Source organism: Perognathus longimembris, chromosome 15 (assembly GCF_023159225.1).
Source record: "Perognathus longimembris pacificus isolate PPM17 chromosome 15, ASM2315922v1, whole genome shotgun sequence".
Classification (NCBI taxonomy): domain Eukaryota; kingdom Metazoa; phylum Chordata; class Mammalia; order Rodentia; family Heteromyidae; genus Perognathus; species Perognathus longimembris.
Window position 1 is genome coordinate 11,411,845 of NC_063175.1, and position 12,762 is coordinate 11,424,606.

At 46.9% G+C, this 12,762-nt stretch overlaps 1 protein-coding gene across 1 annotated transcript; it reads right to left on the reverse strand.

Annotated features, from left to right (window-relative positions):
- Positions 1 to 213: 213 nt before the first annotated feature.
- On the reverse strand, positions 214 to 2,160 carry Txndc2 (thioredoxin domain containing 2). The gene has a single exon (XM_048363745.1). It carries the CDS (start codon positions 2,158 to 2,160, stop codon positions 214 to 216), a length of 1,947 nt encoding a protein of 648 aa, XP_048219702.1.
- Between the last annotated feature and the right edge of the window lie 10,602 nt (positions 2,161 to 12,762).

The window sequence follows — 12,762 nt, forward strand, 5'->3', positions numbered from 1 at the left end:
TCATCCTCTCTACCCAACAAAAGTGTGATCAGAATATGTTTTGTATCTTGAGAAGGATAGCCTTCATATTTATGCACATTATTACATATATGACATAGAAGCAATAACATTTGGACCTCTATTGGTTTTACCTAACTTTGTCTGCAAATTACCAAAAGCAAAAGTACCAAACTATCAACCACTGATGGTTTACAATGTTCTCAGAATATAGGATTACTTTAATTCTACAATGGTTGCTTCAAGTTTTTCCTTAAAGGCTCCATGAAACTCAAACACTTTTTTTTCTTTTCTATAAAACTGAAAGGTTGGAAGACAAAAGACTGAGCAGTCCTTCACCACCTCCTCACAGTCATCAGCATCTACTTCCAGGAACATCACATCCTCATACTTCAAGGACAAGAAGTGGTAGAACGGCCTGATAACCCTGCAAGAGCTACACCATGAGGCGGAGAAGTCCACAACCACCAGCCTGTGCTTTGCCTCCTTGAGCATGTCCTTGAATGCTTCCTGGCTCACAATCATGCTCACCAGGTCATCCTTTGGGTATTCCGCCTTCATTTCTTCTTGGAACTTATCAAGGGTGCTTCTCATGGGCTGCAAGGGTTCCTCTGAGAACTTGGTGCTGCCCTCCTTAGGCTGGGTGGGTTGGTCTAAGAGCCTGGGCACATTGTCTGCCTTGGACAAGCCGGGGTCTTCTGAGGACTTGTGGATGCCATCTTCATTGAACTGATTAGTTTCCTCTGAGGATGTGGGGATCATCCCAAGCGTAGGGAGAATAGCTTTCCCCAAAGACTTGTGCTTGAAGGTGTATGCAGGGGACTTGGGGGTGTTATCCTCATTGAAGTTAAGAGTTTCCTCTAAGGTCTTGAGGAGGACCCCTGGTGTGGACTGGATAGATTTTACCACTGACTTAAGTTGGAGGTATGCTGAAGATTTGAGGATATCCTCCTTATTGGCAGGGTCAATTTCCTCTAAGGACTTGAATGGGGTCTCCTGCTTGGGGTGCATCGTTTTTGCCATGGACTTGAAGATGTCTCCTGGCTTGAACTGGATGTGTGCGGAAGACTTGGGGATGTCATCATCATCACGTTGGCCAGTTTCCTCTGAGGACTTGAGAAGGGTCCTGTGTTCGAGGTGAATGCTCTGTGTTGGGGATTTGGGAATGCCACCCTCATTGGATTGGCTGCTTTCCTCTGAGGTCTTGGGGATGGTCCCAGGCTTGGGATAGAGAGTTTTTGCTGAGGACTTGAGGACATTTCCTTGCTTACGCTGCACATGTGCAGAGGACTTGGGGAGGCTGCCGTCATTGGACTGCCTGGTTTCCTCTGAGAACTTGGGGGTGGTCTCTTGTCTAGGTCGTCTTGGTTGAATGGTCTGTGTTGCAGACTCGAGGACAGCACCCACATAGGACTGGACAGCTTCTTCAGGGGACTCGGAAATACCACTGTCTTTGGACAGCCTGTTTTTCTCTAAAGCCTGAGGGATGGTCTCCCGTTTGGGCAGAATGGTCTGTGCTGGAGATTTGAGGACAGCACCCACATGGGACTGGACAGCTTCTTCGGGGGACTTGGGAATACCACTGTCTTTGGACTGCCTGTTTTTCTCTAAAGCCTGAGGGATGGTCTCCCGTTTGGGCAGAATGGTCTGTGCTGGAGATTTGAGGACAGCACCCACGTGAGACTGGACAGCTTCTTCGGGGGACTCGGGAATACCACTGTCTTTGGACAGCCTGTTTTCCTCTAAAGCCTGAGGGATGGTCTCCCGTTTGGGCAGAATGGTCTGTGCTGGAGATTTGAGGACAGCACCCACATGGGACTGGAGAGCTTCTTCAGGGGACTCGGGAATACCACTGTCTTTGGACAGCCTGTTTTCCTCTGAGGACTGAGGGATGGAATCTTGCTGGGGCTGGATAGTTTTTGCCAAGGACTTGGAGATACTACCATGCTTAGACTGGATGACAGTTACTGAGGGCTTGGGAGTGGCTCCCCTTTTTGCTGAGGTCTTAGGTGTGTTGCCCTTTTTAAGCTGGGGTTTAGGTGAGAACGTGGTGACAGTCTCTGGTTTGGAGTCATCTGGCTGGATCTGGATGGCGATGGCATTTACTGAGAGATCGGGGATATTACTATCCTCCTGTGAGGCCTCAGGCTTCTCTCTGGACATATGGAGTATGAGGCTGAGCACGGAACAGAGATCTTCTCTTTGATATGGGCTGTGTCCAAGAACTCTGAGATCAGAGCAGTCATATTTCTGGAAAAAGGGAAAACTTGTAATAGACTTTCTGAACAAAAAAGTAAGTAAATAGGGGCTGGGAATATGGCCTAGTGGTAGAGTGCTAGCCTCATATACATAAAGCCCTGGGTTCGATTCTTTTTTTTTTTTTTTTTTTGGCCAGTCCTGGGCCTTGGACTCAGGGCCTGAGCACTGTCCCTGGCTTCTTCCCGCTCAAGGCTAGCACTCTGCCACTTGAGCCACAGCGCGGCTTCTGGCCGTTTTCTGTATATGTGGTGCTGGGGAATCGAACCTAGGGCCTCGTGTATCCGAGGCAGGCACTCTTGCCACTAGGCTATATCCCCAGCCCCCCTGGGTTCGATTCTTTAGCACCACAAATATGTAAAAAGCCAGAAGTAGTACTGTGGCTCAAGTGGTCAAGTGCTAACCTTGAGCAAAAAGAAGCCAGAGACAGTGCTCAGACCCTGAGTTCAAGCTCCAGGACTGGCAAGAAATAAAAAGAAGTAAATAAAAATGCAAAAAAGAAGAAACCAACAACATGCTTGATGTCATTCTCAGAAAAATAAACAGTCTGTATTCACTGAATAACTTCACTCAGCAAGAGGCCAAGTAGTAGATAATTCCTGCCTCTCTCTCTAAATATATATATATATATAAACACATATCTATATGTATAATTTTTATGACAATTTATTCTTGGTTCAACACTGACACCTACTCTCTAAGTTTACAGATTCCTTAATGCAATCTTCTTCTCCTTTTCCCTGTACCACTGATATCACCTTCATTTGTTTGGGGGGGGCACACCCGCCCGGACACTTTGCATCATGATGAGGCAGTTCTAGCTGGCCCCGCCTCTTTTCCCAGCCCTGGGGCCTCATGGCTGGTAGCCCCGCCTGCCTTCTTCCAGGTCCGAAACCAGAAAGGCGGCTCTAACCAGCCCCGCATCCCGCCTCTGACCGCTTGTGTGCCAAGATGGCCATGAGTGATGAACCCAGAGGTGGTCCTGGGGGTCGTGATGTAGATGTAGGCCGCCCCTTAGGGAGGTCCCTTGGAGCTCCACCCTGATGGACAAGTCAGGCGTCCATTCACAGCCCCTACATAGGTGCACATACCCCTCCCCTTCCGCCGCCCTCCGACCCATGTAAAAGAACAGCTCATTGCTGCCATTAAACAAGTCAGCACTGACTGGCTCCCGGACTGTCTGTGTGTCCTCCGACGAAAGGGGGGCTGGGGTGGCAGTTTGTAGGTCCTTTCCTCTTCCTGGCCTGCCCAGGTGGGGCGTGTTTTCCCATCTCTCCTGCAGGACAGGAGAGCCCAGGAGGCTATAAGCCCCCGACATTTTTGGCACCCAATGTGGGGCTTGAAGCACGATGAGATGAAACTGTCGGTGGGCCAGGCCAATCGGATTCCGAGGTGAGGGTACCCCGAAAAGATGGTGCAGGCACAAACTCAGCATGACAACCTGTTGGGGTTGTTAAATTTGCCAGGCTTAGCTCTGTCCTTCCCCAACACGTGGGGAAGGGTCCTGGGCTTACCTATATATTCGGTGAGGGATCCATACCAACTCTCTCACGCCCCCTCCGGCCGGTAGGGTAACGGATTCGGGAGTGGGGTCCTGGGTTTAGCCTTGGGGCGCATGTGGGTGCAAAACCCCGATGCCCTCGAGCCCAAGGAAGACATGGGCGCGTGGAGTTTCGGAGACGTCTCTGGGACATTCTACTTTATTCAAATGAGGAGCTCCCCAGATATACCCCAAAGGCGGGCACAGGGAAAGGGAGAACATATTGGGCACGAGAGCTGTCCAAGTGATGTCAGGGGACCTCCCTTGTGGGCGGAGCCCCAGCCCCCCAAGGATCGGGTTTCTGGGGTGTTCTCCATTACACACATGCTGCCCCAGGAGCAGAGCCTCCTCTTCCTGCCAAGGGCAGGAAGGGGAGGGGCAGGTCAAGGTCAGCTGTGGCCCCTTAAAGGCACAGCTGACCCCAACAACAACCAAGTGCTCAAAGCACTGAGCTTCATGCTACAAAATGTAGGTTTGGGGATCTCGGACTCCCAGACCAGGAGGGTCTGGAAAGCGTTGAAACACGCCGTGATCTGGCTGGCGGCTGCTGGCCTTTTCAGCCTGGCTGCTTGGGAGGGGGACAGCCCTCCCGCTGCCCAGGAGGAGAGGGGCTCAAAGCCTCATTCTGATGGGCCTTACACCTGCCTTGGTCTCATCCCCTGGATCCCGGGCCAAAAGCCTCGGCCCCGGGACACTCGCCGCTGCCTCGCCATCCCTCCTCCACCAGAGGAGAAGGCTTCCCACCATGTTTTGCGGACCCAGGAGAGGATCGCTTCTGAGGCGGCCTTAAAGAGCCTGGGAAGCATTTGCTGAAAAATGTCTTGGATGGGGGTGGGGGGAGACAGCCCCCTGGCTGCCCAGGAGGAAAAAGGCTTATTTACTTAACATTTGTTGTTGGCTAATCTGCTTTGAAAGAGACAAAAAAAAAAGGCTTTCAGTTCTTGTTGATGTTTGCTAAGTTGGAGATTCTGTTAAATTCTGATTGTTGGCTAAATCCTAAGCTTTCCGTGGACAATAGAATAGGTCTAGCAAGCGCCTCCCACCTACTCCCCAGGTTATGGGCATGCCAAATTCCTGCAGGCGGTGGTGAGCCTGCTAAGGCTCTGACCAGCTCTGCCGCCCTTAAGCCGTGCCACATGTCTGTTCTGCTCGGGTCCTGTCTCCCATCTCCTGGACCTTCTCTGGTCATAGCGTCCCAATTCAGTTCCCCATTGGAGCTGAACTGGTTTTTCAAAATGTGGCTTCTTCATTTCCTTGCCAGATAATCTGTGAAAATTTTTGTTTCCTAGGAAAAGTTTTATTTTCTAACTGACCACGTGGTTCTAAAATATGGGCAAAATAATATCATTTTGCCACTGGAATTTCAGAAGATTTACATGGCCAATTCAGAAAAAGAAAATTTTTTTCTAAGTGCGCCCAAAGCTTGTGCACAACTGTCTGTCTGTGGGTAAAACATGTAAAAACTAGCATCATGGTTTAAAAATCACTTGCCTTTTAAGCTATTTTAACTTGCTTAAGTTTTATGTTAAACGGATCCTTGCAGCCTGTAGGTGGAGTCACAGTAAACAGCCTGGAGGCATCCTGACTTATCACCAGACTCCAAGCAAAAACAAACAAACAAACAAAAAACCCAGGTTTTAAACCCAAACTAATTATGTTTGGGTGCAAGCAAATATGTCTAACAAAAACTCCAAAAGGTTCAAATATGCAGCATGTGGTATACAATGATGTAAAATCAGTGTGTTATTTTTTATGTCTATCTATGCTAAAAGTCAAATGTACATCGGATCCTGACAATTCTTTGGTATAGACTAAGATTTTGCTTCTCCATTTTTCTCTCCTGTGCTCTCATAAACTCTTTAGGATTAATATTTTGCTCCATAGGATACTGCCTGGTTTCACTGATTACTTATTCTCTCTCTCGTTCATGGAAAACTGCTCAGGGAATCTAGGAGTCCTGTGAAGATTTTGACAGGCCCAGAGTGCTCCTGCTCTGGTTCTGCCTCACCCCCTCCCAAGATTAGAGTTGGGTTCATAACAGTCCTATCATGACAGAGTTACTCCAGGTTAAAAACATCAGAGTTGTGTTTGGTGGCCACAAGGTTGCCTTGGGGTAGCATTGGTCTCCCCTCTCCATGTCTTAGGAACTGTCATGATTGCTACAGAGAGCAGACTTCGTTGGCCTTTGGTCTGTGCAGATTTTGTGAAGATGGTTAAAGGCCCAAGCCTTCTAAAATCTGTTTAAAGTTGTCATCCTGCTTAAACCAGTAGGGCATCAGCCTACAAAAGCCAGAGTACTCAGAGTAAGCAACCAGGAAATACTGGGAGATTTCAAATATCTTTAACCAGTCTGTGTAGAATTTTGCAGGCAACCCAGCAGGAGGTGTGACAATCTATGCAGAGGATTCTGAGAGATGCCACTACAGCCTTGCCCAGATCCAACCCATCTCTCCTGCCTGCTTCCATCACACATGACTAACAAAGCCTGCTGATTCGGGATGGAAGATACAGCCACTTCGGATCCCCTGAAGCTGAGACTTTTATATTGTCCCAACCCTTTGCCCTCTTGATTGTTATTCATTTGTGTTCTCTTCCACCTTCCAGTAAGGTTAAATGATATGATTGGATGGCACATGGATCTCCTTCAGTCTGCTGTTCTCTAAGTGTGAACTCTGGCAAGTATTTGTTGGTCAATTCTCAACAAGTTACAGGTGAGCTCTATTTCTATTGTTCTCCTTGTTGCCTTAATTGGAAATAAAAAGGGCTTTTATGGCTAAAACTCCTCAGATTACAGTTCAAAGCCAGCCCGGGCAGAGAAAAAAAAAAACTCCCTCTAAAACTCCATCTCCCAACTAACCAGCAAAGAGCCAGACTGGAAGCTTGGCTCAAGAGAACCAGCAAAATGCTAAAAGCGGCACTGTGGCTCAGTCGGTAGAGCACTAGCCTCGAGCAGAAGTGCTCAGGGACAGTGCCCAAGCCCTGAGTTCAAACCCCGTGAATGCCAATGGGGGCAAGCCATCCCAGCAACAAGCACCTAGACCACTGGGACTCAGCCAGTTCAGGATCATGGAGAGGAGTAAGAGGAGAATGATGTCACATCCTAAATGGAGTCAATTTAAACTTGCCCTTTCAAAGTTAATCAGAGCCTAGAGGAATAGTTGTTTACCTACCTAATGTCCATACCTGTCCATTTTCTTTCTGGACAGAAACTTGCATTCTTGCCCTTGTTACTTGATATATATATATATATGATATATATGATATATATATATATCATATATGTATATATATATATGCTTCTGACTGGTTACTCTCAACTAGTCCACTATCCCTAAACACTTCCTTCCTGCCCCCAGTCCAGTTATTCCTCCTTCCTTGTAATGGGCCACAATTGGGTTTATGTTCCAAATGGAACTTTTCTAGCTTATGCCAAGGGTGTATTCTCCCATGTCATTCATGTTAACTGGTCCTGTGAACTTGTCAGCCTTTTGCCTGACCTTTTCAAAAGTCTCTTTTAACAGGATAACATCCCTCACTGAGGCCGCCACCTGGGAACTTGCAGTTCAAGGCCATCCTCTTACTACACTGCTGTGCCCAGCGCAGACCTGGACCCTGAAGACCCCAGCCCCAGGGACTCCTTGAAGTGCCCAAGCTGCAGGAGGTAGCCAGAGGAGACCATGACACCCATTGACCTTGATAACCATTCTCATGGAAATGATGAGGACTTTTACCAACCAAACTGGATGGTACCAGGCCAAATGACGAATCAGGGACCCCTGACTACTTTGCGCCTTTTCAGCAGGAAGTAGTTCCAGAAGAGATAACCTCCACCCATACTACCAGCCTGGTACCCCTCCTCTGTTAACAAAAAACAAAAGAGGGAGAGGTGGGGCACATCTGCCCAGACACCTTGCATCATGACGAGGCAGTTCTAGCTGGCCCCGCCTCTTTTCCAAGCCCTGGGGCCACGTGGCTGGTAGCCTCGCCTGCCTTCTGGGTCCGGAACCGGAAAGGCGGCTCTAACCAGCCCGCATCCGGCCTCAGACTGCTTGTGCGCCAAGATGGCTGAGAATGATGAACCCAGAGGGGGTCCTGGGGGCCGTGATGTAGATGTAGGCCGCCCCTTAGGGAGGTCCCTTGGAGCTCCACCCTGACGGACAGGTCAGGAGTCTATTCACAGCCCCTACGTAGGTGCACGTATCCCTCCCCTTCCGCCGCCCTCCAACCCATGTAAAAGAACAGCTCATTGCCACCATTAAACGAATCTTAGCGCTGACTGGCTCCCAGACTGTCTGTGTGTCCTCCGACGAAAGGGGGGCTGGGGTGGCAGTTCATCAGCCCTTTCCTCTTCTTGGCCCATCTGGGTGGGGCATGCAGGACAGGAGAGCTCGGGAGGCTAAAAAGCCCCCAATGTGTGTGTGTGTGTGTGTGTGCGTGCGCACACGCCAATACTACTAGAACTTGAACTCAGAACCTCAAGTTCTCACTTGGCTTTTGCCATTCGAGGCTGATATTCTACCACTTGTCCCATACCTCCATTTCTGGCTTTTTGATGGTTAATTGAACTTATGTTTCTTCCCTGGCTGGCTTTGAGCTTCAATCCTTAGATCTCTCTCAGGAGTTAGTCACCAGGGCCCAGCTCATTTGTTTCTTCTTGATTGTTCTATCTCATTTCTGGTTCTTTTTGAGGCTCCAGGTGGAACAACTTCTATTTACAGCTCCTTGTTCTACATCCATTTCATAGATGCTTCACAGTGAAAGCTTTCCCCCACCATAAAACGTTTTCAGCCTATCTAAACTGATAACAAAATATGAGTTACAACTTATACTCAGGTAGCACTTACAGTTGGTCTTCTCCATCAGTACTCCCAACAGTTATATGAGAGCTTCAGCCCAGTGTCAGTGCTGGTGGGTACACTGGATGAGGCTGCGGCTACATATACACCCACAGGCATTATTTCCTAAAGCACCACAAACCACTGACATCAGTACCATTATGATCAGCACTTTACAAATGGGAAAGCTGAGCCTTAAAAAAGATACATAGCTCATTTCAGGTCACAAAGCTGGGATGGGGGCTGGGCCTAAAGTCCATGCTAAGAATAGCTGCCCTAGACTCTGATCTTTGTTGAATTTCCTGTCCAGACTGGGTAATGTAAACCAACTTTCCTATAATCTCCCTCCTGGCTTTTCTAGCCCCTTCTTTCTCTTTATGATTTGCTCACTATGTTAGTACATTTCTGTTACTTTAACAAAACATTCCAGGCTGGAAATTTTACCCAGAAAGAGTTTTAGGGCTAGAGCATAGATGTAGTGGTAAAGTACCTAACAACATCCCATGGTGTATAAACACAAGGTCTCACATGATGGAAGTAGATGTAAGAGGAAGAAATTCTAGGATGACACAGGTAGCAAGAGCATGGAAAAAAGCCAAACCTCCTCCTCACCACCTTCTCACAAGAGTTTTGTCTGTTTCATTGTTATGCCCATGTTGCGAGGAGACCACCAAGAAGACCACCAAGAGCCAGACATTCCGAAATGCAAAAGCAAGGCTTTATTCAGGCGAGCTGCAACTCGGGCCTCGTCCTACCCACTGACACAGTGGAGTTAGGAGGAAGGCCATGAGCAGAGTTTTACATGGGTATTTAAAGGAAAAAAATCACAAAGTTACATAAACCAGGTGCAGGCAGGATTGGGGTGTGAGGACAAATCTGATTGACTCGGGGCTAGGGGTTCTCTAAAAATTGGTCTGACGACATTCCAGGGTGGTCAAAGTATCTGGAATGTTCCCGAATGGGTTGGACCATCTGGGAAATGGGTTTTTATGGCCAGTTGGTTTCAGGAAATGGGTTTTTATGGCCGGTTGGTTTATTCTTAGCTTAACACAAACAACAAGATGGTTGCAGTTTCAAGATGGAGTCGTCCTAGTCTTTCATTCCCCCCTGGACTTATGGACATGGAGCACAATCCTGTGTTTCAGGCCATAATCTAAATTCCAATAGCTTTTACAGTGGGGCCATGACCTCACGACTCCAGTAAGAGCAATAATAGTGGCCAGGGGAGTTACAGTAGCTCGGGCTAGAGGCCGGGGGCGATATATAAATTCTGGTGCCCACTATTCTATCATCTCCAGGCTGCCGGGCCACCCATAGGTAGGGTTTATGGGTGTCTAGGCTCTCTCCCTAGCTACCAAAGCACCAGCCATACATAGCAGGCCTAGCAAGGTAAAGTTAGCCAAGTCCATGTTTTGGTACATGGCCTCTGTTGTGGCTAATCCACCACCGGGGTGGAATGTCCTCTCTCACTGCGAATGAGTCCACTGGCTCCAGTCTCTTCGGGGGCGTGGGTGAAGAGAATCCAGGTCGCAGCTCTGTCCACCCTGAGTGCGCTGGGAGTTATCAGCAGCAGGATGTAGGGTCCCTTCCAACGTGGTTCTCTTGGTGGACCTGCTATAGGGTTCTGAGGGGGGATAAAAGCTCATAACAAATGCGATTGCAAGTTAGGAATTATGGGAGGGGATCCCAAATCTGATCCTAAGGCTACACATGAGCAAATCCAGGCTTTACCTACAAAACCATCTCAGCGAGGGAATCAAGCAGTTAAAGATATATGAGATCTTTCTGGTTAACATTTAGATGACATCACACAAGTCTCTTAGCCCTGCAGATGCAGGTACAGATAGTTTGACACCGAACCCCCAATTCTGACCCTATTTACCTATTTATATTATAGCCAATTTGATTATATACCAACTTTACTCATAAGCTCTAATTTTAAGACATACTGATATCATTTGCTACATACTCAAACTTTCTAGGGATTGTCATTCTTACTTTTAACATGCCAAGACCTTTTAATCTAAAGGAAACGTTTTTGCTTCCCTAATTCTCTTTCTAAAGTCTTTCTTTATACAGTTTAAAATGTAACATATCCCCACTCACACCATCTTTTACTTCCTTACGCCAGCAGCAACTTACTGGAACATTCTGTGACACTTGACTTTTTAAATCCCTTTCTTATTCTCCAAGGCTTACTATACTAACTTTCCTCTTTACAGTTGCTGGGGCTTCTTTGCTGCTAGAGTTTTAAACTGTCTACATTTTCTTTTCCTCTGGTTTGTAGAATCCGGTTTATCTCAACTACATCAAGGCAATTTACTGTGACTCTACCCACAGGCTGTTGGGGAAAACAAAGGTGGGGCAAGGGTCAGCCTGATGGGGACTGCTGCTCCTAAAAAGCCAGACCAGAGCCAACTATCATGAGTTCAGATATTTAAAACCAACATAGAAGGCTTGGCCTGTAACCATTTCTCACAAGTGCAGTTTCTGTACACTGTTACCTCTGTTTTCCATGCCCCTAGTTTATCCTGTCTCATCTTCCCAAAAACAACTCTGGTCCCTTGGTCCTAAAGGGGGGGCTGATGGGCGAAGATCATCCATCTTCTGTAACTTCTTCAGGCTGACTCAGGGGCGTTGGCCTTACTTAGCCAGGAACCTATAACCTTAGTCTACTTTACCAAGGGGTTGTCAGAACTAGATGTTACTAGGAACTTAACTCCAAACTGGAGTACATAGCTAACTTTTTAACAACTGCACAGACCTCTTCTTGGGATATAACATGGTAGCCTTTTAGTACTCTGGTTTGTACAAGCATTTCTCTCTCTGGATGGGGAAATTGATGATGTAACAATGCCTAAAGTACCTTTGCAGGCCTTAGATCTCAATAAGGACAAGATCTTAGATCCACAAACTTTTTTTCCTGAACATATGTATCAGCTTAAAATTCTCACTGCCAGTCAGGGCTTTGAGTAGATGCAGTGGGTTGGGATTTTTAAACTATCCCCCATTTAACAAACTTAGCTTTACTACCCACTATCACAGATGACTGGTAAGTTCCTGTCCAGTTACAAAGTAGATAGACATGGGCAATAAAAGGCATGCTTACAAACTATTCTTCTAGGACCTCCCGGCTCTGATTAACTTTTTTTGAAAGGCCAAACAGGAGTGACTCTAGGATCTGACACGCTCTCTGTCATCCAAGCAGTGGCTTACTGCCTCTGGATGCACAATCTCTCTGTCCCAGGAGTAACTTTTCCATGCTGGTATAAATGTACCTTTGGCATTTCTCTTGGTCCGTCACTGGACTTGGACTCAGGGCCTGAGTGCTGTCCCTCAGCTCTCCAGCTCAAGACTAGCACCCTACCACTTTGAGCCTCAAAGCAACTCACGACTCTGTTCCCAGCACTTCTGCTGGTCAACTGGACACAAAGACTCTCACAGGGACCTTTCTCTGCCCGGGCTGGCTTCGAACTGCAGATTTCAGATCAATGAGTCTTACAAGAGGCCACTTTACTCCAATTAAAAGCAACAAGGTGGTCCACACAGAAATACTTTTTAAGCATACTCTTTTTTTTTTCCAAATTTTTATTATCAAACTGATGTACAGAGAGGTTACAGTTTCATATGTTAGGCATTGGATACATTTCTTGTACTGTTTGTTACCTTGTCCCTCATACCCCCCTCTCTCCTCCCCCTTTCCCTTTCCCCCCATGAGGTGTTCAGTTCACTTACACCAAACAGTTTTACAAGTATTGCTTTTGTAGTTGTTTGTCTTTTTTTACCCTGTGTCTCTCAATTTTGGTATTCCCTTTCAATTTCCTAGTTCTAATACCAGTATACACGGTTTCCAATATACTCAGATAAGGTTACAGAGATAGTGTATATACAATCACAGGAAGGTGAAACAAGAACATCATCAATAATAGAAGCTACCAGGGCGTAAGATATCACAAGAAATGTACACACTGCCCTACTATGTAACTGTACCCTTTTTGCACAACACCTTGTCAAAAAATTTGTGTTCAATTAATAAATAAATTAAATTAAAAAAATAATAGAAGCTACAGATACACATGGGACATTGAAAGTAGTTACAACTGTGATATAACAATCGTTTCCATAACATGGAGT

What these genes read in the sequence shown, in the direction of transcription:
- Txndc2 (XM_048363745.1), bottom strand. Translation starts at nt 2,160, where the DNA reads ATGTCCAGAGAGAAGCCTGAGGCCTCACAGGAGGATAGTAATATCCCC.